We start from the raw sequence: 27,732 nt of genomic DNA on the forward strand, positions 1-27,732 counted from the left end.
AGTAGGGGGCATTGTGTTTCTGACAAACACATCTCTTGTTAAATTTTACGAAATGTGCATACAATTTCATGTGCTTTGATTCCTCTTATTCTATGGTTGGACAAAAGTGCAAACGTTTCTGCATTGTTATAGCTTAAATATATTAATGTATTGGAGTCAATTATTGGTTGACGCATTTAACACTAACGACGAGGTTATCAGAATACATGTATTTTAAGAAAATATTTTAAAAGCTTTAAAACACTTTGCCCCAAGCCATTGTGGAATTATTAAACCGTATCATTTCTCGTGCCAGATTGAAATTATTATACTGTATCATGCACTCGAGGCAGAGTGAAATTATTATACCGTATCATTGACTCTTGCCAGATCGAAATGATTATACCGTAGCATGCACTCGATGCAGATTGGACTTATTATACCGTAGCATGCGCTCGATGCAGATTGGAATGATTATACCGTATCATGCACTCAAGACAGAGTTCAATTATCACGTTATCATTCACTTTTATTCTCCACTCATTATCCGCACTGCTTAAAACAGTAACCCAAACTTTTTTTTTTGGATGGATAACTTGTTATATATGTTAGTTACATAAATCTTTAAGTGTATTTTGAAAGTTAACAACAGTACTAACGACAAATTCAACTAAACCAGGGAGCGAAATATATATAAAAACAACACGCCATATTTCCTTTCCCACAACAGGGGTCGCTTCCAAGTGGACATGGTACCCGGCGACCACGACGTGGACGCCTCGAAGCAGGCACGCAACAAACAGATCATTGATAAGCACATGGGCTACATGGCTGTTTCGAGGGCCCCTGTACTGTCCCCCATTGAGGAAGGCGGCACCGTCAGGAGCGTCAAGGTACGTAATTAACTGCATTGGAACCAGTAAGTCAAACCCCGCTCGCTGTGTTCACCACCAATGCGGGTTAACGACAGAAACTGTATTCACTAGTGGGAGTACTTTATTTTTAGCTTATTTGTTCCTTATTTTATACTAAGCAAGCTTATTTTCCTCAAAATACGTTTTTTTATTCGTCAATATTAAATATGTAATACAAAATAACACCTTAAATACTTTAACATGACAATATTGTTGAAATCGACCATACGTTATAAGCAAGTGAATTGCTACAGGGATATGTCAGAGCTATGCAAGGAACAATTTATGTCTCTGTCCGTAGGTTTCTGTTAATTTCCATCGAGTGATCTCCCCTTCAAGGTGTTTTATCACTGATTCAATAAATGCCCATAACCACATTTGTTGGAAAGAAAAAAACTATTCTTATTACATCGACACAAATTTCCCCCTTACAATATGTTTAAATGTTTGAAGTTTTCGCATTCTGAATACATGTATATAACCAAAGGAGAAGTGTTTTGGGTTAAGACTTAAACCAAGACTCGAAATAATCATAAAGAAGCACACTTCTGTCGTGTGCAAACAAGTTTTTTTTGTTCAATGGGTGTAAAATTATGAATGCACTTACTTGAATTGTAAACTGATTATAAAATTAATACAAATGTATTGCAATAAGGCATGACCCACTTTTAGCGGCAGTGTAAAACGAGAAGTAGTGGGGACAACTTTGAATACTAGTAATTATCAAACTGATGTTTAAGAGTTATCGTCCATATTAAGTCGCAGGCGAGACACACTCCGGATGCTATTAAGTCGCAGGCGAGACACACTCCGGGTGCAATTAAATCGCAGGCGAGACACACTCCGGGTTCTATTAAGTCGCAGGCGAGACACACTACGGGTTCTATTAAGTCGCAGACGAAACACACTCCGGATTTTATTAAGTCGCAGGCGAGACACACTCCGGGTTCTATTAAGTCGCAGGCAAGACACACTCCGGATTCTGTGAAGTCGCAGCCGAGACACACTCCGGGTACTATTTAGTCGCAGACGAGACACAATCCGGGTTCTTTTAAGTTGCAGGCGAGACACACTCCGAGTGCTTTTAAGTCTCAGGCGAGACACACTCCGGGTTCTATTAAGTCGATGGCGAGACACACTCCGGGTTCTATTAAGTCTCAGACGAGACACACTCCGAGTGCTTTTAAGTCTCAAGCGAGACAAACTCCGAGTTCTATTAAGTCGCAGGCGAGACACACTTCGGGTTCTATTAAGTAACAGGCGAGACACACTCCAAGTGCTATTGAACGCAGGCGAGACACACTCCAAGTGCTTTTAAGTCTCAGGCGAAACACACTCCGGGTTCTTTAAAGTCTCAGGCGAGACACACTCCGAGTGCTATTGAACGCAGGCGAGTTACTCTCCCAAGTGCTATTAAGTTTCAGGCGAGACACACTCCAAGTGCTTTTAAGTATCAGGCGAGACACACTCCGGGTTCTATTAAGTCTCAGGCGAGACACACTCCGAGTGCTATTAAACGCAGGGTGAGTACACTCCAAGTGCTATTAAGTCTCAGGCGAGAAACACTCCGGGTTCTATTAAGTCTCAGGCGAGGACACACTCCGAGTGCTATTAAACCACAGACGAGACACACTCCAAGTGCTATTAAGTATCAGGCGAGACACACTCCGGGTGCTATTAAGTCTCAGGCGAGACACACTCTGAGTGCTGTTAAGTATCAGACGAGACACACTCCGAGTGCTAAGCTAATTGAGATCTTAAATGGGTTTGATATTGTTTGAAACTTTTCATTCTTTGATACTTTATAGCATTTCATACTGCTCACGAAGTGAGCCAGTAGACATTGAAGCAATCGTATCCATAAATCGAAGCGTAATCGCATATTGAATTGAACGATACTGGAGAAAAGGGCATCGCTAGATAAAAAATGTTATTATTCACTGAAGTTTGTATTGTGGTCGAAATTATCAAATAAAAGAAGAATATAATTGAAGCTCATACTAAGTCAGTTATGAAACAAATACGGCCATATGTCGATCGCGATGGAAAGGCTAAACGTAGCGGGTCGGTTACCCTAGAAAGCTTATATGACTTTTCGATGAAACTTCAAATGTGTTTAATACAACACACAGTGTAAACACACGGTTCCCATTTTTTTCGTTTAAAGAAAGTCTTTATCTCACGAAAAGCCCATCTAGGCCCAAATTTTCGCCCATGATGAGCACGTGCGGAATGCACAGGATAATCTTGGACGACACTTTACGCACACGAGTCAAGCCATGTTTTTCAACAACAAGACTCATACAGAAAATAATGCAAAGTCTTATCTTCAAACTTATGCTACATTAAAATTTGTTGTAAATTAGCATTATCTGAAGCATAACAATGTGCGCAATGATATTTGCGTTCAACGTCAATTGTCCGATTAGCGCAGAGATTGGTTCAAGCGCTTCTAACATAGGCGACCCGGGTTCAATTCCTCGCATTGAGCTTGGTATGTTGTTTACATACACGACAGATGGAGTATCCTTCGGGCACTTCGGTTCCCCCGACGACAAAAGACGACACCGATATTTATTACCTTTCAGAAAAAAATGAGAAAAATAAATATCTCGAAATTGAAGCTTTGTTTTAAAATTTCTTTTCAACTTGCGTGTGTCAATTTACTTAATTGGGAGGAGCACAATACTGAATTACTCGAACATTATTGGGACTTAGATATGTACATGTATATACTGTTCATTACAGGAAATTCTGACTTCATCCAGAGCTTCGTCAGTGTCGTCCTTAAATGGAGAAGTCAATCATAATGGGGAATCGGAAATACCGCCAACCATCGTTGAGGAAGACGGAAATCCTGATGACGCTTTTCCGCTTCCGATAAAAACGGAAATGACTAGCCTCTTGACATGCGTATGCGCATGCGCAGACCACAGTAAACCACATGATTCTGTTACAGTAGAAATGGACAATGAAGGGTAAGGAATTCTAAATACAAAGCCTCTTAAAATGACAATTGAATGGCGAAAACATGACCTATTCTGGGGTTTAAGTATAAATTATTTACAATGACTTATTCCCACATTTTGATTGTTTGAAATTCATCCCTCAATGCCTCATACATGTCTAATTACTACTAGTGTAGAACTCCGGAATAACAATAATAACATACAATCATATGTAAAGAAAAAAAGACAAGTTTGCTCACCATAGGGGCTTGATTCAGAATAAAGGTAAAGGTAAAGATAACGGTCTTTTTTATTATTATGTCACCCCTATTGTAAGGGCCAGCCAATTTGGCTTATGAGACACCTTGCGTGTATACCATGTACCTCCCAACAGTATATATCGGATTAAAATTCGACCGCAAAAACAACTCGATCATACCCAGGGTGCAGGATCTACGGGATTTACAAATACCTTAAGTTGTTTTAAATATGTTTGCAAAAATCTTAAGTTCACTAAAGACGTTTCTTGTTCGTGCAGTTTGATTCGATTTCTTAAGATTTAATTATTTATTATTGAAAACGTCTGAAATCGCCGCCAAAATTTCACGTTGCATGCAGCATAACAGTGTATATGAATTGGTGTAAACATAGAATGTTTTGGCCAAGAACACTGGCTTTTTAATTAAGTAATTCTTATGTTTTTCAAATTGTCATAAGCCTCATCAAAACCGTCATTTATGCATTAGTTCAAATTATTACGAAACAAATGTTTAAAAAAGTTATTTGTAAAAGCACCACTTACCGGCGTGTTTACATCCATTAACATCTATTTGTTAACCCCGTAGTCACGTGATCATGCTACCGTTATATCTTGTTATGCATATATTTTCAACATTAGTCAACTTTGTTAGTGTTATATTGGTTCCCGACGTACAAACATCTTTTATTTTTAAAACATGTGACACAAAGTTGTATAACTGTCAGTATGTTAACAGTTCAATCTAAGGAGAATTTACTAAGCTCTAACACATGTTTTACTAAGCTCTAACACATGTTTTACTAAGCTCTAACACACGTTTTACTAAGCTCTAACACATGTTTTACTAAGCTCTAACACATGTTTTACTAAGCTCTAACATATGTTTTACTAAGCTCTAACACATGTTTTACTAAGCTCTAACACATGTTTTACTAAGCTCTAACACATGTTTTACTAAGCTCTAACACATGTTTTACTAAGCTCTAACACATGTTTTACTAAGATCTTACGCGTGTTTTACTAAGCTCTATCACATGTTTTACTAAGCTCTAACACATGTTTACCTAGCTCTAACACATGTTTACCTAGCTCTAACACATGTTTACTTAGCTCTAAACATGTTTATAAGCTCTAACACATGTTTTAAATGTCGAGTTATTTTAAAAATTAATTATAAGTGATGTTTCGAGTCCTGTGTATACAAAGTTATAACTGAATATAAAAAACTATTTACAGATGCCGATGTTTAGATATAGAAAATACATATTTTTCTAAGGCCTTAAATATAATATAAATATATTATGATATATATATCGTTGCAGCACGTTCCAAGGTCGTCTTCTTGTAGACAGATCAGAACGTCCGAGCATACCCGAATCACGGTCGACCAGTTCTGAAAGAATGATACAACGTACTGTGTCCATAGATACGCCCCGCTTATTAACTGGAAACTCTGTCGTCAATAAGTCTTATATTAATTGAGGCGAACTTTACAACTGGTTGGATTTGCATTGTAAAAAATAGTGTAAAAACAGTGTAGATTTGTAAATTTGTCATTGTCTTGTATAATTGTTAAGTGTAAAAATCATCTCATATAATCCGTTAATAATTTACTGATTAATATACTATATAACATATGCATCGGGCATGCTTGTTTTAATAACAGAAACTACTATGATCAATGTGCAGCCCCTTTTATTGACCATACCAACGTGTATGCAATTAGCCTTAGATGTGCTTTTAACTATTCAGACTTTCATCGGACCATGCGCCTATATTTACGCATAACCAGGAATCATCATCGTTTTTTGTTCATGTTTAATTATGATCGTTACAATCTGTGTGCATTTTGTCATTTATGCAACAACCACTTATATGGATCCTTCTATGTTTACTGAGTGTGGATTAACCCATTTATGCCCCGTGGACTCTTCCAACCTTATAAATTAGAACAATTTATTTCCAAAATTAGGGATGTCTAGTATATTTATTTCTATATTTAGAATATTTCTTACAGAAATTCCTTTAAGCAAACAGCGCAGACCCTGATGAGACGCCGCATCATGCGGCGTCTCATCTGGGTCTACGCTGTTTGCTAATGCCTTTTTCTAGACGTTATGCATAAATGGGTTAAGCAAATGAATCGTCTGTATCAAATCTTGCGTGAAAGTTGACGTCCGAGAACATGTGAGATTATAATTGTGTGTTTGTTATTTGTTGACATGCACGAGTTATTTGACATTTTTAAGAGAAATCTTGGAAATCATTCAAAATTTTTACTTAAAAATTCGTTTTATATCAAAATGCTGTTGATTAATATAAAATTAGTCAAATATGATCTACATGTGCTTTACAAAAATTATAGAAATTCAATGTTAAATTTAGCGAATAAAAACGAATAAAGCAAAACTGACTGAGAACTCGACCTGGATTAAAAAAGAATGACTGTTGGACACAAAAAAGACTTGAGTATACATGAAGACAAAACATCTTTTTAAGTTACATATGGTTATTTGCATGTAGTGTATGTATACCCCGCTATTAGACTCACACTTTAAAGCGATACAGGTTGTCAAGGAAATTTTACACAAACGTTGTACAATTTTATAAATGCAAGAGTGGATGATTTTGACATCAATCTAACAAAAAAACAACACAACAACTACCGAACATCATCATACATACATCCGCAGTTTTATGAAATATTGAGATACAGTTTAAAAACACACACTATAATTTGTTTGAATTAACTATAATTTTGTGCAATTTCATTACGGGAATCTGCTTGCTCATTTTTTTTATCTTTCAAACTTCTAGTCGATCGTTTCATCGGTATTTTACTAGTTCGTCGCGTGTTCATGGGCATGTCGATTGCTGTTAGTGAATTGCTTTTATTTTACCTCGGATAAAATAATGATTTTCAATTATGTAAACCTGTTCATTATTTTTATGCTCCCATTTCAAAGAAAAGGGGGTATATAGTTTTTGCACTGTCTGTCGGTCGGTCGGTCGGTCGGTCAGGCGGTCGGTCGGTCAGTCGGTCGGTCGGTCGGTCACACTTCATGTCCGCTCTCTAATTCAAATAGTTTTCATCCGATCTTTACCAAACTTGGTCAGAAGTTGTATCCAGACAATATCTAGGTCAAGTTCGAATATGGGTCATGCCGGGTCAAAAACTAGGTCACGGGGTCACTTAGTGCATTTCAAGGATTTAGCATGGTGTCCGCTCTCTAATTGAAGTAGTTTTCATCTGATCTTTACTAAACTTGGTCAGAAGTTGTATCAAGACATTATCTAGGTCAAGTTCGAATATGGGTCATGCCGGGTCAAAAACTAGGTCACTGGGTCACTTAGTGCATTTTAAGGATTTAGCATGGTGTCCGCTCTCTAATTGAAGTAGTTTTCATCTGATCTAAACTACACTTGGTAAGAAGTTGTATTAAGACAATATCTAGGTCAAGTTTGAATATGGGTCATGCCGGGTCAAAAACTAGGTCACGGGGTCACTTAGTGCATTTCAAGGATTAAGCATGTTGTTTGCTCTCTAGTTTATGTGGCTTTCTGATTTATTTTGATATTCTAAGACATTTTTATGCCCCCGAAGGAGGGCATATAGTGATCGGACTGTCCGTTCGTCTGTCCGTCCGTCTGTCCGTCAGCCTTTGCGTTAAGATTTCGAAAAATGCTCATAACTTCTATGTCGCTTCAGATAGCAATTTCATATTTGGAATGCTTGTGTATATGGACAAGGCCTTTCCATACGCACACAAATTTTGACCCCTGTGACCTTGACCTTGAACTTAGGGTCCGCGTTTAGGTTTGAAATCTGCGTTTAGGATTTGAAAAAAGCTAATAACTTCTACCAAGCGTTTACACAGTTATACTTTTATGTAGTGACAAAGTTACAGTTGGGGGCATCCGTGTCCTGTGGACACATTTCTTGTTTAAAATATAAATAAGTATGTTGCTTTTCATATTTAGTCAGTAACGTGCAATTAATTTGCGAGAGGAAACAAAATGACGTCGTTTAATGCCTTAGTCAGTAACGTGCAATTAATTTGCGAGAGGAAACAAAATGAAGTCGTTTAATGCCTTAGTCAGTAACGTGCAATTAATTTGCGAGAGGAAACAAAATGAAGTCGTTTAATGCCGAAATTTGTACTGTTATTACGTTTATTCCGAAGGAAAAAAAGGTACTCGGTACGATAAATTCGTTGCATTGCCTCGTGATACGTGATACGGGGTAACACGTTTATATCAGACGAAAACTACACTATTAATGTATTGAGCCGTTATCACATTTTAGGGGGGTCAGTAAGAATATACAATTGTGTAAAAAATTGTTATACCACTAGTGCACAATTACATTGTAATTTGGATACGTTGATAAACTAATTTTAAGTATCATCATGCCACTTGCCGATAACGAGACAAAACTTCGCCCACTTTCTGTAATACGAAGTCACTGACCTATAACACACTTTAACTTAAGTTCTATTCACATTTGAGATTATCATGCTGCCCTGCATTTCTTAACAATTCTTAAGCCACGCCCACTTGGAATTATTTGTGTACGACTGTCGTTAACAAGAAAACAACATATCGGTCTAGGTCGAAGGTTAAATGCGGTCACTAAAACGCTTACGGATTATGCATACAATATAGATAACGTTGAAAACTGCATACAATATAGATAACGTTGAAAACTGCATACGATATTTTAATAAAATGGATTTAAATCAAGGTTAAACAAGCGTTGATTACAAATGGATAGTACAATCACCATACGTGAAAAAGCACTGAAAGCATAAGGAAACGTACTTGTAAAAATGAAGTCAGTATAATTCCCTTTTGAGCTAGTGTTTTCGTTTGTAATATAGAAAAATCTGAATGCGCTGCACAATTGTATTCGACGTTGCTTGCATCCATGATATTTCCCAAAAATTTCGCAACAAATCTACGTCATAGCTTGCAAAAAACTTCATGCCACTAACCAGTTTCGTCTTTACTAAACAATGCAATTATTCTGTTTTTAATGATAAATTGTATTATAATCCGCGTGTGTCCTGAACCATACGATACATGCATAACACAAACGCGACACACATTTCTAATGCTACTCCGGTCTCGTGAATTGTTGCTGTCCTCAGCCAGTGGGCCAAGTGACACACATTTCTAATGCTACTCCGGTCTCGTGAATTGTTGCTGTCCTCAGCCAGTGGGCCAAGTGACACACATTTTTAATGCTACTCCGGTCTCGTGAATTGTTGCTGTCCTCAGCCAGTGGGCCAAGTGACACACATTTCTTATGCTACTCCGGTCTCGTGAATTGTTGCTGTCCTCAGCCAGTGGGCCAAGTGACACACACTTCTAATGCTACTCCGGTCTCGTGAATTGTTGCTGTCCTCAGCCAGTGGGCCAAGTGACACACATTTCTAATGCTACTCCGGTCTCGTGAATTGTTGCTGTCCTCAGCCAGTGGGCCAAGTGACACACATTTCTAATGCTACTCCGGTCTCGTGAATTGTTGCTATCCTCAGCCAGTGGGCCAAGTGACACACATTTCTAATGCTACTCCGGTCTCGTGAATTGTTGCTGTCCTCAGCCAGTGGGCCAAGTGACACACATTTCTAATGCTACTCCGGTCTCGTGAATTGTTGCTGTCCTCAGCCAGTGGGCCAAGTGACACACATTTCTAATGCTACTCCGGTCTCGTGAATTGTTGCTGTCCTCAGCCAGTGGGCCAAGTGACACACATTTCTAATGCTACTCCGGTCTCGTGAATTGTTGCTGTCCTCAGCCAGTGGGCCAATTATCAGCATTGATTTCTAATATGTATAAATGATTATTTAATGAAGCGTATGTTATATATACACATTAGTTGTACATACAGCATCGTTGCTACGTTCAGTATTGTTTTGAATATATAACATTTCTAAAATTAACATGCAGTGATAAATGTTCATACCATTATAACACCGCAGTAGCTATAACATACTGTGAATTCGCTTAAATATTTGTTTTTAGTTTAATTTTCTGTTTTTGATGCTGCAATTGGCACGTTTTTTTACTGTAATGCAATATAACACCACTACCTACACATTTTGTATTCATGTTTGGCTGTTTACATAATATTAATTGTATAGGGTTGGTGAACCTATCTGGTTTCAACCTGTTTCAGTAAAACATTCATATAATTAAAAAAGCGTATCATTATCTATGCACATAGTGATACATAAGTAAGAATTATTTTCTAAGAATATCTTTGATAATTTAGCCTTCAGGATTTCAAGACGCTTTGCATAAATGAAATTTGATAGCGAATTGACATAGCCAATCGTTTTATTTCCATTTGTATAAAATTATAGAATGTGGATTACATGATATTGACAAACTTGCTATACCCGCAACAACGTCAGAGACGGAAGTATTTTTGAAAATATTACGAAAACTATGTTATGTTGTATTTTCTGTTACATTACATACATATATTGTTAGCTGTTATTGTTTAAACAATTTTACTCTGAAGTGGGTAATATGTATACGGTTTGTTTACTTGTATATTTGTTTGCTCTTGATATTTGTTTTCTGCTATTGATGCAGTCGACATTTATTCATACCCTGGAATTGCAATATAACGCCACTACTTTCGCATAGTATATTTATCTCAAGTAGTTTGTTTCTCACAGAATTGTTATATAAGATCATTTTACAGTGGTATTTAAATAGATTTTGTGAAAACATAACTTGTTGTGTATTCTCCCAAACTTTCAACTTATGTACAAACATGTACATCTGTAATACAATTATAAACAATATGTCTTATATTAAGTATTTTTGTCACGTTTAATCGCTTTCTTGTTACATCTCAAATAACCTTGACACTCTACTTGTTTCTACATGCATCATGCAAGATCTAATTATTATTTTTCTTAAAAAATGCAGATTTGCCAACATATAGGTCATACATTATATTAATGAAAACATATTAAATTAAATTTGGCATAATTAATTTCTCTTATGACTCCCACCAGTTCACTATAAAAATCTCAGATCTGTATACATGCAAGTAAAATATAATGTGCCTCAAGTTAATCAAACGTGACCACGTTATTAATTGGATCCACTTAAATTCGTTTGCAAAAAAATGCCATGAAAAATGCAACATGATCAATTGAGTCGTGTTCTGAGAAAACTGGGCTTAAATCATGTGCGTAAAGTGTCGTCCCAGATTAGCCTGTGCAGTCCGCACAGGCTTATCAGGGTCGACACTTTCCGCCTAAACTTGATTTTCGGTAAGGAGAGACTTCATTGAAACTAAAAATACCATAAAAGCGGAAAGTGTCGTCCCTGATTAGCCTGTGCGGACTACACAGGCTAATCTGGGACGGCACTTTACGCACAAGCATTAAGCCCAGTTTTCTCAGAACAAGACACAATTAGAAAATGTTGCATGTGCACAACGTTTATTTCTATGACGTTGACTAAAAAGTGAAAATGAATTTATCAATTTATTTTTAGAAATAGATCCAACATTTAATATATTATCATTTAATCCAAGTGGGTAGGCTGTTTGAAGACGTTTACACCATTCGAATTCCGACACGCACCTTGCTTTTAATTGGTACTGATTTGAAGTACTATTATCAAAAATAAGTTAGTCAACAGGTTGAATAGAAATATTTGTTATGCTATGACCCGTTTTATTAAAGTGCTGGTAAATAAAGTTGTAAAATTTGTTATTTTTTATTTTATAAAAATGTTCCCTTAAACGTTTTTTAAGTGATCCAGAAGTCTGACCAACGTATTGCGCATCACAACAGGGTACATGTCAAGTAATGACATACACTACATGCATAGAATTTCATGAGACATCGGATTAAATATTAACAGAAATTTTGCAGTTATTAACAGATGAAAGAATAAAAGAGGACCTTTTTAAATACTTGCAACATAAACACTTCCTGGAGTAGCACTTATTTATTGTAGGATACCGATTACACGGAGCTTGATTACGATGCGAATTAGAACCTAGTTGCATAGTATCTCCAATGTAAGACGTTCGAAGTGAACTTATTTTGACGGTAGGTTTAGAAAAAAGTAATTGTCTATAATTAAAAGGCAAATGAATACTACGTGCAATCGGAATTCTCAATGGGGAGGGAACAACTTTAGGGTTTTTTGTTATCAATTTGTCCATAGTTTTATAATTTGACGAAACTACCAATATTGTAGTAACATTAATACACATTGCCAATTCACCATACATAAAAGAGTAAAAGGAAGCTTGTCAGATTATGGTTTGTAAAAATTCAGTATAACTTGCAGAACTCTCAATTGATGAACAACAAGTTTACTTTATAAGTACAGAGAATGTATAAGAATCTAAGTATAAGAAAGGTCTTAAACAAGTTTCTAAAATAATATTAAAAAACAATACCGCTACCAGCCTCTGAAGGCTGAAAATATAACAACATCGAAGATATGTACGGGGATACACGCTACTGCATCCACGCAGCACACATCAAACTGTTGAGCAATTCAATATAAAGAAGTGAAACTCCAGCTGCTGGAGCAGTATTGAATTCTCATTATACACAATTAGTTGGCCCTTTATTTAAGGCAAGGCAAGTGATCAATTGCCAAAACAGCACAAAACAGCACAATACAAAACAACATACACAACATATAAATTAATAAAGCTGTGGTCACCGCCTTGGATGCCTATTTCTACATTTGACTCTTAACTTTGACAAGTACAAAGTCGTCCAAGAAAACAAGTACATTTCATCTCAATAGTGTATTTCCAATTTTACATTCTAGCTGTTTGTTACAAAGTATTAAAAAACGCAGAAGCAACACATTTTTTTGTTTATTTTTGCTTTGTGTTTTTTTCTGTATTTTTTTTGCAAAACTTTCGTAATTTTTCTCAATATATGGATTGGCCACGAACAGTTTTAAACGAAATTAACGTACGATAGACGAAGTTCGATGGCATAGTTCCATACGGATTTGCTTTCTGCTTAAAATAAATCGTGAATTCGACCTTTGGGTTGTCGGCTAGCAAAATCCACAAGATGATCGTATTTGTTCTGCGTTAAGGAAGCCCTTTGAGATTTAACTACATATTCATCAATCGATCAATCAATCAATCAATCAATCAATCAATCAATCAATCAATCAATCAATCAATCAATCAATCAATCAATCAATCAATCAATCAATCAATCAATCAATTAATCAATCAATCAATCAATCAATCAATCAATCAATCAATCAATCAATGTATCGTGTTATTTTTTAAAAGTTTACCCAGTGTTTGTATAAATATTGCAAAACAATTACATTTCCAGAAAGGAAATTCATTTATGCGTTGAATAAGACCGAGATCGTGAAAATCGCTGCACAATTGATGAAGCAATGGCTGTTCAAAGCGATGCATCCCCGTTTTTTAGGTGATTTTAAGTTAAACACCTTGTTATATATGTATTTGATAGTGAACTTTTTTTCAGAAAAGTTGATTTTTCGTTATAATATGATTATTTATCAAAATCATGTTTTCACTAATTTATATCATAGCCACACGCTAACCACCTGTGTGAAGTTTTACCGAGTTTAGATTTTTTCCTTCGAATGTCGGAGAAGGTGAATTATATATATGAAAAAAAATCTGCAAACAGATCCCTTTGACGACTCGAAATACAAATGAAATTCATCTGTATTATTGCATTTCGTAACAAGATGAATGCTTCAAGCAAAATTCTAGTTACTCTAATTAACACAATTTATTTTAACAACTGCATGGTTTGAAAGGAACGTCTTTGTTATGTTGTTGATAAAAAAAGTATGCAAGGCATTACACAACAAAATGATCATTGTTGGTAATACAATGTTAATGGGACAAACACCTTGTATTTGCGGTATTTTAATTGCATTAAGAGGTTGTCTAGTATATATCAATTGTTTTAAATTGACTGATGGTTTTGAAGCAATGTGTACTGAAAAGTAATGCTGTGTCATCTTAAAATAAAAAAAGATCCCTTGCAGTTGGTGATAAAAAGTTGTTTTGCGTATATTGACTGTATAATATATTCATCAAGCGAAACGATTAACCCTTTCAGTTTATGTAACAGTTGTTGTACTTCGCCGATAATGTTTTTTCTTCTTCAGAATTCAACTGTATTTAGCAGACAAATAAAATATAAAGTATATAATAAAAGGAATATTACGCAAGTCAATTGTCACAAGTGTTTGTATCAGTCTCGTGGCTTGTGCTATTGCACTTAAATCTTCTAAAGAAGGTTAATATGATTATATAGCGGACATGATGGCTCTGCGCAAGCTGGTCAGACATTACGCTGGTCGCACATGGTACAGGACGTATTATTGCGCGATACGGCTCATTCGATATTCTCAGATCAGTGTACTTCACACTACTTATTCACTTGGTTAAAACCTGTTTATTTTAGCTCGATTGCATTTAAAGCATAATGCTTATTTGAAACACTCTCGAGTCCGTTTCCTGGTACTAGAACCAGTACTTGGTGTCTATGGGGGAAATCTAAAGAATGCTCCCACAGTGGGGATCGAACCCGTGACATACCGACTGCCAGGCGGAAGCCATATCCACTACTAACCTACGACCTGTACATTTTCATTTAAAAACGTTTGCGTAATCAGTGTCGACCTTAGGCATATGTTCAAGTGTTTTGTTGTTTCTCTTTTGATTATATTTTAACTTGTTGCAATGCGTGTTACGTTTCGTCGAACAAATGTTGGCATTTGACAATAGAACTCTGACAATACAACTCCAAATCCCATTGAATGAAAAACTGCCGTTGTCCAAGTATTGAAACAAATATCTAATGGACCGAAAATCGATGCCGTCTATAGGTGTTAATGTCTTTTTTGGATAAAATATCATCTTAAAAAACACACAGCAACATAATGCAAAGATTTTTCTCAACATTAATTACGTTAGAATGTTACACAAGGAAAACACGTTAAAAGGCGTCACGAAATTACATGATTAATGAAAAATGAACCGTAAGAAAGCGAAACGGACCCAAATGATTTGCATCAATGACAATTATATTCGAAAAAGCAGTAATTTACAAAACCGAAATATTTGTTACGTCACATGGTTTATTTTAAGCGAAATATTCAAATTTATTCATTAATATTAACTTCGCATTCAAGTGTAATATTCTTGTTTAGATGTAATAGCAAACCCAGTTTGAAAATAATATACACCTTGTCAATACTAGTAAAATCGAGCAAATAATCAATGTTATCATTATGATATGATTATGATTTTTTTTACAAATAGGACCAAAAATACCATTGGCGCTGACCTGAGTTTAATGTATATTGGCTTGTGTCTGTTTTGTTTTTCCATGGATGGTCACCATTCCTGAAATCGATCGAAATATCATAATACCACTACTTTCTGAGTAAGTTTCAATAAGAGTTTAGAGTTAAGGCTAGTGATCCGACCCCTTTCCTCCACTTCGCATGATACAGTTGAGAATATATTTTATGAAGGCTGACAATACATGTGACCTCTATAACAAATTTGGATTTTGAATTTGAACTAGATCCTTGCTTTTGATATCGTGTTAACTAGCTCAACATTTGTCGATATATATTAATCGATTCCGACCGATATATATTAATCGATTCCGACAAAGTTTCATTAAGATAGAACATAACATATGACCTATTGAGTGTTTAAGTTATATATAAAAGACGCACTTGTTATGACACAAGACAGACAAAAAGCGATCATAAAATAGCTCACCGTAAGAGTCTTGTGCTCAGGTAAGACAACATGCGATATCACAAATATCATAAACTTCAGGTAAAGCTATATAACAGTTAGTCATATTTCAATGTATATCCATATTAAACCAAGCAATTCATTTCCTAAAACTGAAAAATGTAAAAAAAAGTATAAAAAGTTTCAAATCTATGCCCACATGTTTATTCTTGGGATATACAAGGCATTACCACAGAAAGGAAATAAATGGCACGCAATAATTAACCGACTATTGCTATTATCCATACAAATGAAAATTTATATTCAAAGTTTGCATTTATAAAGCTAATTATAAACCAAAGTTGACTACTCTTATTTGAATTTGAATAAAATATTGACCTAGTTGTATCCGTATTGATCTTATGCAATCAGTCATTTATACGATTTTTCGTTAAATATTTAAGCAACATACTAGCAAAAGAGTCTCAACATGAGACATACATGCTTCAACAAGATGAGATACATTCGTAAAGTGATTGTCTACATACACGCTATTTAAGGCATTTTTATTTTAAACCATGTTTCTATTTTATACATACACGTCGGTATGGTCAATAAAAGGGGCTGCACATTGATCATAGTAGTTTCTGTTATTAAAACAAAGCATGCCCGATGCATATGTTATATAGTATATTAATCAGTAAATTATTAACGGATTATATGAGATGATTTTTACACTTAACAATTATACAAGACAATCACAAATTTACAAATCTACACTGTTTTTACACTATTTTTTACAATGCAAATCCAACCAGTTGTAAAGTTCGCCTCAATTGATCTTATGCAATCAGTCATTTATACGATTTTTCGTTAAATATTTAAGCAACATACTAGCAAAAGAGTCTCAACATGAGACATACATGCTTCAACAAGATGAGATACATTCGTAAAGTGATTGTCTACATACACGCTATTTAAGGCATTTTTATTTTAAACCATGTTTCTATATATACCAGACTATGCAAAACGTTTTTGGAAATGAATAGTCAGCCACAACATCGACTTACAAGGTTGGGAAATAATAGTTTGTTTTCATCATGTGGTTGAAAATACAACTCATCAGATGAAACAGTTACGTCAGACATGATCAGTTATCAGGAACAAACTACCATACCTTTAGAATGCAACATTAATTTTTTGGCCAATTATATAATTGATTTGCACTAATTGTTTGGTGTGTAATACTTAATCATATTCTTAATGCATTGTATTTTGTCATGTTTAGTTGTTGTATATGACATTCAAACACTTTTTGGAATATAAGGTAAGCGGTTTTTTTTAAAGCAATCATGGATGTCTACGACATAGATTTCTAAATTTGTGCATGCGACTCGAACGAATTATACCATAAGAATAAATAATAGATATTTTAAAAGTATCATATCGTTTTAAAAAGCGAGATAATGCAAGAATTTACACAATACAAAACTAAAATCTATATAAATACGGAATTGACACATATGGCACATTTCAATTGTATTTCAATGATTTCAATTCAATGATTAGTTGAAGACAACAGAAAATTATGTAACTCATAAAATAATAAACACAATGACTCGATTGATCATGATTTAATCGTGCATAATTCATGATGTTTGTATTAATGCTCTTCACGCTTAACTTTCTCGCCGTCATGCTTTCTTGTCCGACCATAGACAGAATATCCCCTTGCAATTTAGCACAAGTTTTCAAATTGGTCATGGTTATATTGACGACCTTACATTGCTTGAGCAGATTCCATTTTGACGAGTGTTCACTTTTAATATTTGTCTTTTTCCAATACACAGTAACAGCACTTTTAAATAAAAATAAATTGATTGTGTAGGAATGTGACATGTTTTATTCGTAAGGGGGCTGATTGCTAGTTTCTTGTTTGTAACAATGAGAAGGTAAATTACTGGCAAGTTAGGTCTCCGTTTTCCGAACTTCAGTTTTTATAACAACTCCCCTGTTGTCAACTTATGCTGGTTCGGAAGGCAAACTCTGGTCATCAAGTGTCCATTCTAATACTAAATTACGTTGTTCTTCCGTTTTTCCCCTGCCCTCGCCCGTGGAATGTAGACCGTCCTCGTACCAGTTAAAGGTCAAACCTCTGTGATCTGAAATGATATAGTTTGAAGTTGCGTTTGTGTTCTGTATTATTATACATGATATCTCCTTAGTCATTGGAACATTTATTATTGTCGTTATCGTTGACAAAACACTTGTTAATGTCCATTCAGTTGGCGTTGATGACAAAAATATTTCATATGTTTGTGTTGAAAGAAAGAAATTGGTTTATAACCAATATTTTATATATTTTGAAGAAGATGGACGGCAGAAATGTTACTATACAAACAGGAGTATCAGAGGACCTTTAATAAATACAAGAGGTCATAACGCTGCTCTCCGGAGACCCCAACGAGCTTAACTGATTTGAGTAGGTTATGTCCATTAGTGTAACAAAACTTTCATAAGGGGACCGCAATTAAGCTATGTTTTGAATGAACCACAATCATTTTAAAACTCAATCCACATATAATAATATAAGACATATACAATAATAATATAAGACATATACAATAATAATATGTTTCTGGTAAGCTTGCCGACCCACTGCCTACTCAGAAGAATTAATGTCCGATTTGTTAAAACCTCTCCAAAATCGTTCTTAATTTTTATTTTCAAAGTAAGTCATGGCAATATTGAATCAACTTGAGCAACTTTCGTACAAAAACATCATCAACAACACGAGTAAGCGTTTTTTTAATTCCATTTTTCATCAAATTAAAATTAAAATATTGAAATAAAAGACAAACAGTTATAATTGTTTAACATTTAAAAATAGATAATCATTCGCTACATTAATTTTTTCTTTATAAATTAACGGTGCTATCAGAAGGGTTTATTTGGCTGGCAAAGCGTATAAGTCAGAAGCAAGCGGACGATTAACAATAAACTAACAAAAATGGCTTCTTGTGTGTCGCATAGCACGAGTCTGAGTGTCACGTTCGATTGTGGAGCACCGATCCTTATGAAAGTGGACTTAGTTACTTCAGTCCCTGATTCGCAATTAATCGGACATTAATGATTTGTTAATTAACGGATCTCAACATGGCGGATCGGAAGGAAAGCTGTTTTAAATATCGCGTTATATTTGCAGCAATACGATTTAAAATATACTAATTACTGTATTAGTGAAATAAATTTAAGTCTTGTTAAAAAAAACTCAACCCAGAAACCCATGTATTTTAGACTCGTTATCAGAAACAAACCATTGCTGTTAGGTCTTACACGTTTTGAAAATTATGAGCACGTTTTACGACGAGTGAATATACCTTTTTACTTCTAGATCTTTAGAATGGTTTTACCATAGCCACATAAGGAGACGTCTTGAGTGCCATGTTTTTTAATGTATAAATGAATCAATTCTAACTAATCAGAGCAACCATTTAAATAAATGTAAACATCAAATTTCATGAAGATTACGCTTAATGCTTGTATAATTAGTATCCATGCGAAACATTATCTTTAATTTTACATATTGACCTAGTTTATTATCCCACATAACCCACTCTTGAACGCTTCTGAGAAATCTATGGGGACAACGTTATCAGAAAATTTCAAAAACGTTGTGAATTAATGTAGAGTGTCCACATGCTTTCGTTTTGAATCTGACCATGAGACTTTGTTTTAATCCACCAAGTGTCATACAGATTGGACAATGAATATGGCCTCTATTAGTTTCAAATGTATTTATTTTATTCATGCTAGTGCCCTAATTATCGACCCCACTGAAGAATTATCATTTGGAAAATATATTTATGTTCTGAAATTTTTCACGAAGATTGGGCAAACCATGTGGATAGTTCACACGCGTTTACGCTAACCAAAGTGAATCAGTTTCTAAATTTGCCGATATATGATTGGGGCAAATGTTTTGAACATCATCAATTCAAGTTAAATTCCGATTGTGTCATAATGTAACCTCTTTTGTTAATCCGCTTGTTAAAAATTGTGTCTGGTGACCCTGTTTTGACCCCGCATGCCCCATATTCGATCTAAGCCAAGATATCATTCGAGCAAATGGTCTTAAAAAGTTCAATGAAGCCTTGGTAATAACAGTTACCTTTACCAGTTTTCACATGGTGTTTGACATAGTTATTTAGTTGTTAGTCCACGTAACTCAGCTTTTAACTCGGCCGTGATATCATTTGACAATTGTTCTGACCAAGTTGCGTTAAGGAAATGAATGTAGCCTCGAGAGTGTTTACCAGCATTTTTGATAAGCTTAAAATAGTGTTTTACCCAACACGGCCCCAAGTTTTGAACTCTATCGATTTCATTATTTAACAAATGTTCTAACCAAATTAAATAAAGATGTTACTATTAATTTAAACTTTATAGTATTCATAAGCTTTTTCTTTAACTTCACAAGAGTGGACTAGTTTTTTATCTCACGTGGTAAGTTTTGTATTCGATTAAGATATCATTTTGCAAATGTTCGTACAACGTGTCATGAAAATAAGGCAATACATCTGGAGTGTGTTCACGTGTTTTTGTTTAATACGGCACGGACAGCTAGTATTTGATTCCACATAAGCCAGTTTCGAACTCAGCCGGGAGAGCATTGAGAAAAATGTTTTCACGATGTTTTATGAAGATTGGGCAATACATGCACCCGCTATAGTGTTCAAAAGCATCACCACGTTGTTCTCATGTAAGCTATTAAAAGGGCGTAAATAATGGGAAGTTTGTATTGAATAATATCTCAATATTGTTTCTATATTTAAGAGGTAAGCATTATTATAATAAATATCAGTTATTATATTTGTAAAGATGACGTTGTAAGCATGTACAAAAAATTGACCCTTCACCTGCACCACACGTTTCATTACCTTTAAAATTCGGATAAACGGTATATTGCTGGTTCTTCCAGGTAAAGTCGAGGTATTCCATTTCCCACATTGAGTCTGCTTTGTTAGTGACTAGGAAAGATTTGTACCACAGTCTCGCCTTATGTTAGGGGACAAACGGGACGGATTGGTTGTTCTTCTTCACTTCAGCTAACCAGTCTGCAAATGAAGAACTAACAAGTCTGCAAAAGAACCTGTCTGAAAGTAGTGGATAAGCTATTCTACGAGTGTAAATAACGTCACATGACATGCAACGAATGCATAGTTCACATCCCCTGTACGTCGATTATTCAAATGCAGCAGGTATAAACAAAACATTCTTACTGCCTTATGTAGACAGTTTTTCTGCCAATATTTATACGTAGGTATGTTTTTGTTTTGTGCCATTTAAAGCATGCTACAAATGAATATGTTTCACATACGAAATATGCAGTTTCATTCTTTTTCACTATGCTACTCTTGGCAGTGTTAAACAGTTTGACACAATGTCTTGCAAAAGTTCTTATGGTAAACGCAAAGGTATATTGATGTGAAGACCTGTGTTTCATTAAACACCATATTAGTATTATGATTGTTTGTAAAAGTTATAACTTCATTTCTTTTGCTTTTCTTGGTAAGTTATAACTTTTTGAACTTAAACTAGGTTGTCTTGATGGTCATTTCCCTAGAAATGGCCTCTAACAACATGTTTCTATATTTTCTCTTTATGTTCAATTTTTCATTTTTTAAATTAATATGTTTCAATATCATTAACTAGAATGGTAACTTAGTTTTAAGATTTGAATTAGTGACGTAGTTTTAGACGCAAGTAGCACAGATAAGAATTATCATAGATATTTCCAAATAAGACATTCGTACTAAGCGTCATCTACATTGAGACATTAATGTAGCCATTTGAGTAAAAACACAGTTTTTCAAAGATTTCACATAGCGAATATGTTTTTGTTTTGCCGCATGTAACCCAGCCTCGGCCTAATAAACGTAAAGGTCAACTTTGTGACAGTTTTATCGTGATAAAGTAATTATTGTGGCTTCTTCTATATTTGCAAGTTGTTTTTTTTAAAGATTTTACGTGGTAACATTGGTTTGGGACGCACGTGACCCAGATTTGAACCCACAAATGTCTTTAAAAGTGGTGACCGCTATTATGAAGTAAAAATAAAGTAAAGGTCGCCGTGGTGTAATGGATATGGTGTCCGCCTAGCGACCGGGAGGTCACGGGTTCGATCCCCACCGTGGGAGCGTTCTTTAGATCTCCCCAAAGACACCAAGTACTGGTTCTAGGCCCAGGAAACGGACTCGAGAGCGTTTATATAAGCATAAGGCTTTCGATGCAATCGAGCTAAAATAAATAGGTTTAAACTAAATTAAGTAAAAACATGTTGTTTTTTCTTGAGTGCAGACGCGATTTTTGATAAAGGCTTAGACTTGGAGACCTAATTTCTAAATGCAACATACTTGGCCTGGTTAATTACAAGATAAAGTTTTTACCAAGTGTCATAAGTCGTTAATGTGGCCTCTAAAGTGTAACAATGGTTTTCTAAGATTTAATCTGGCGACTTTTTTTTCGACGGACACGACAAAGATTCTAACTCGGCCTTCGTATTGCCTATATAAACAATCTCACTAATTTGCATTAAAATTGGGTTAAAAATGAGTCCATTAGAGAGGTAACAAACACATCACACGACAACGGACGCACAATAGCTCACCGTAAGTACGATGGTGAGCTTAAAAGGAGTTAATAAATACGTATTTAGTATTACATTTGTAGCTATAGTTTTACATTGGCTCCTTACGTTTAATTCCTTAAATGGACAGCATACGTAATATAATTATATATAAGATTGCTCCTTAAATATAAACGTATCAGGAAATTGTTCTCCAACCCTCCATTACATGATGCCAGTTACAGAAAAGCTGTAAAAATGACTAAAAAACAACATTTAGGACTTGCTCAACGCTTTATAAGTCTTTAATACAAGAGGTTTGGATAACAACATCCGTTTACGTTCATGTTTTTAGGAGCACCCAATTATATGTAAGATAAGTAAATATTAAAAAATATATGTTTATGCAAGTCGTAAGAAGGCGTTTGTATTTGTTTGAATCTATGCGAAACTGTTAAACTAGATATTGTTCTAAAAATCTTTGAATAATTTGGTATTTTTCCTTTGATAGTTGGACAACCAATCTTGTTTTATTTAATTTGTCTAAAATCCTTGTTTTATCCATTTTACATTATATGAGCGACAGTAACACTAAGAAATAATTTTGATGAACGAAGACACATGTAGTGTATATTCATACTAGAAAGGCTGCAGCAAAAGATAATTCTTAGCAAATTTAAAATGTGCATGATAATTAGGCATAATTGCATAAAGTATTGACATTTTAACTGTTTTTTTTAACATTATCAAATAAGTTTATTTCATGTACCACAGCTATTAACAGTTCCAAATCGTTCCAAACAGAGCGTTAAGCCTACCAAAACATAATTTCGATATGACCGATATTATACATTTTTAAACATTAATTTCAAATTTGCAGACATGCTCTACCGGACATTTGACACTTCAAAATCATGCCTATTATCAAATGATAGGCCTTAATTGTAAATATGTTCGACTAATAATTACAATATTGTACAAAATATGTAGCTTAGTATTATGTATCACCAAATTGAAACAAACATTTGAAAACGATCATTATTTATAATGGTATTCAGACTTATTCGGAATGTTCTCCCATTATTACTAAACAGAGTAACCAACATTCATTCACTGTAATTGTCGTATAATTATGATTATGTAGGAACCACACGTTAACAATTGTTAAATTTGTTTTCCATGTTTTTTTTCAGTAAGATGGTAGGCTTTGTTTTACACAAACAGCTGTCAACTATACAGAGGTGACGACAGCTGATAATATATTGAGGACAATGTTTGCACAATACAAAGTAGTGTTCCCGTAATCAATCTGTTTTGAACATATCGGATTTAGCTCAAATATGACATTTGATTTGTTTGTCAATCTGTTGCATCGTATAACGAAGAATGCAACCCAATATATGCCTCAATTCATTATTCGCGCGGACATAATGGAAATCGGATATAGAACAGAACAGAACAGAACAGAACTTTTATTTTCACCCAAGTATATAACATATACAATAAGGGCAATATAACAAAGTACAATTTTTATAACAATATTTTGACTTCCGATAATTTAGCAACAACAGCACATATTATCCAGCGAGGGTGGGGGTATTCAGAATGAGCATATATAAATATATTGACTACGAGAATGTGGGAAAAGTTAATCAATTACAAAAACACCAGATTATCATACATAGTGAGCAATGCATGAGAATGAAATAACGGTTCGTAATTGTGTAGCCTAATTTGTCGATGATTCTAATATTATTAGTGATCTTTAACCTTAATTATGCGGGGTTGTCTTGTTCACACGTCACTTAACTTTGCACGCGCTGTTACCGATAGCAGTTTTCAGGAAAGAAAAATGTTTATTTAAAAAGTGCAGGTTAAAACAGTGCGTTTAAGGCGATAATGCAACTTGCAGTTGGTAGCTTTAATTTCTGTATTCGGAATAGTTGCAGACATGCTTTTTCGTGATTTATTCGCTCGACTGCACCCGCACAATGAAATTTGCCAATGGGCGAATGGATAATGTCGGAGCAACCCGAGGCCATGAATGATAGCTGTACTTCTCAAGGACAGAATAGATAAGGTACTACCGTTAGGATTAAGCAAATTGTGTGTACTGCATTCAAAAGGAATGAGCAAGGCCTAAGCGGTATCAAGAGGTGATTTTTTGTCAACTTACTATTATAATGGCTTATTTAAAACAAAACGATAATTCGTGAATCGAGACGGTACAAAAATATGAAAATCACTAGCAAAAGGAATTGTTATAAGTTATAAGCTGATATTATTATTATTGCAATATATTCTTTTTTTCTTTTTTTTTTTTTTTTTTTTTTTAGCTGGTTTTCCGAGAAAGTATTTGTTTAAGAAGCCAGGGTCATGAAAAGCAAATAAATATATGTACAGATTTTTAACATATCAGAATGATGCAAAAGTAGACGTAGTCATGATATATAAATTATCAGTTAGCGAGTGAAATAAAGGATATAACAAATTTATGTACATTTCTCACATTTTAAGTATTATCAAGTAATTAAATAAGCATAAACGTTCCTCATGCTTAACAATTAATGTTTTTAACGGTAAAGTGTAGATGTACATAGGACTGAAAATGTGTCATGTAAATTGAATTTATGGAATTTATTTAATTTCAAGTAGGTAACTACAGTCAACTTTCTATTATACTGGTGGTATAAGTCGGCTATTTAAAACAAAACACAAATTTGTAGATAGAAATGGTACAGAATTATAAAAATCACTAGCAAAACTAGCAAAATATAAGATATAAGAACTAGACCGTGATAAAATGCAATATGAGACGAGCAGTCTTGACACATAATTTTTTTTAATGCAAGGCGTACATACTTTGTTAAATGATTGCATTTACGTTTTAAATGTAATATGGTATAACCTACCTCCTATGTCTTGTCGGATCATTTAATTACTTGCCTGTGAGGAAAACGACAAGACACATCGAAACGCCGGAATACCATTGCTCGTGTTTACCAACAAATGATATGACTCAAAAATAAAGATTACACAATTAATTCGATCCCAGAAACATACAAATTGAACATATAGAGAATACCGATTTAGCTCATAACATATTGTTTATAAGGCGAATAATATTATCATTTGAGCTTAATGACCAGTAGGCTGACAATACCATTGTTTATGGAACATAACAATTTTTAACATAAACTGTATTTGTCGACTAAAGTTTTAAATTTGGATGATTAATACGGACCCATGTTTTTAACGTTTTACTAATTAACTTAGATCAAATAACTGTGCAATCACAAGCTGCCTGTCCGGTTCCTTTACACTATGGTCAGCGCACTTAACCTATTCAACGTTTACGAGTGGAAACAGAAGTGACATTGTCATTGATTGATCTTGACAAAACTGACCCGAACTGCATAAGCTATGTCTGCGTGTTAGCAACTTATGCATAAAAACTTAAGTGAAATACATCATTTGAATTCTACGAAATACCGTTAGTGCTATCGTGGAGATTAAAATCCAGAGGGCGACAATGCGATAGTGCGATAGTACGATGGCGACAATGCGATAGTACGATGGCGACAATGCACGTAACATTAACATACACGTAACATACACAACATTTTGCCTGTTAAGGAAATGTGTTACACGCTTCGGGATTCGAGACTTTTTATTATTAAGAATTCATACGGGTCTCTATCGTTCAAGTAATATACCATGAAACGGAAGATACTATTTGTTTTGCTGTAGTCGCGATTTAGAAGAAGTGTACCATTTGTCCATGCAGCATTACTATCAGGCGGAGATTGCTAGATTAAAGTTTTAACATTTGACCATCAGTATATACATGCAAATCTCTAATTTGGATCTGGTAATGCATATGTTCTAAAAATGTTGCAAACTCTAAAAGAATATGCACTACATGTCAGAAAATATTTTACCGTGTAATACATGTATATCACTCTCATGTGTATGTTACGCAGACTGAATACGTTTGAATAATTGTTTGCATTTGTCTGTTAAAAACATAACCTGAACAAACTGACCACTGATATGTTGCATTTAATCACATTATTTTCTCGATTATGCATTCTGTACGGATCTCGAATAAAACGCGTTTCTTGTGTGTCTTTTTGATTATGGAGAACCAATATAACTCTACAAAATATATACTTCACAACTAATTTGTCATAAAGCTTTCAATATAACTATCAAACTTACGATAACAATTTTAAATAAACATTAAATGCGTAAAAATCTAATAAATCTTTCAACTATCGTGTGTTTACAAATAATCAAATTCATGAATTAATGACCATCTCCTCGAGGCCGAGACAAGGCGAATTTATCAATGTTCATCAAAAGCAACACTTGAAACTAAAGATGAACTACAAAGATAATTCAACAAACAATAAAAACCTATCAAAGGACCCGATGGCTGATTAGACAATAAGATGCCGATACTGGTTGTTATGTGTACCTGTAAGTACAAGTGGTGCAAATTAAACTCTTAAGGCCCGGTCACACCGCCAAAACTTTGCTTGAGCGTTCCTGGAGCGGTGAAAAACAATCATCACCGCTCGCTACCGTTCACGACCGTTAAACAGAAGTTGGCCCCCGTTAAGGCAACGCCGTATTCGCTCGGTCACCGCTGATGGTTCCTCCTACCGCTCAGAAAGTTTTGAGCTGCACAAAATATTTCGAGCGGTGAGGAGCGGGCAATTTTCCGCTCCGACAAAGTTCACCACCGGTCCACCAACGCCCAGTCAAAGTTTGGCACCGCTAGACGCAAGTTCGTGGACGTTTGGGTCCGCAAGGCCAACGCAGAAATCTTGAATGCTGGACAACCGCTGCTTTGCCAGCTTTTCCCGGGCGGTGATTAAACGTTGCACAAACTTTGGTGGAGCGGTTGTAAGCGTTTTTCGAACGGACACGGAATTGCTGGAACGGTGTCGGGCGTTGAAGTAGCGATCCATTGCAGTGATGAACTTTGGTTTGGCGTTGGTATTGAGGTGTTGGAGCGGGACCAGAATTTGGCTATAAATACGGGGAGAAATGAGTCAGGAGCCCATTTTAAATCGAGCTACCGTTGAGTGCAGACCTCATTTCAATTTGCTCAGTTACAGTAAAAGTGTTCTACCATGGATGCTGTGAGACTTGTTGTGATTGGTGCACTAGTCCAGCAGCAGAATCAGAACCTCATCAGATTGCAACAAGCTGTTGACAGAAGGTGAAGAGAGAAGAAG

At 35.1% G+C, this 27,732-nt stretch overlaps 1 protein-coding gene across 1 annotated transcript; it reads left to right on the plus strand.

Annotated features, from left to right (window-relative positions):
- Positions 1-708: 708 nt before the first annotated feature.
- LOC127852733 (uncharacterized) lies at positions 709-27,141 on the plus strand. Its single transcript, XM_052386685.1, has 4 exons — positions 709-872; positions 3,642-3,871; positions 5,423-5,511; positions 27,002-27,141. Exons 1-4 carry the CDS (start codon positions 729-731, stop codon positions 27,139-27,141), a joined length of 603 nt encoding a protein of 200 aa, XP_052242645.1. The 5' UTR covers positions 709-728.
- The last annotated feature ends 591 nt before the right edge of the window (positions 27,142-27,732 follow it).

This window comes from Dreissena polymorpha, chromosome 12, assembly GCF_020536995.1.
Source record: "Dreissena polymorpha isolate Duluth1 chromosome 12, UMN_Dpol_1.0, whole genome shotgun sequence".
NCBI lineage: Eukaryota > Metazoa > Mollusca > Bivalvia > Myida > Dreissenidae > Dreissena > Dreissena polymorpha.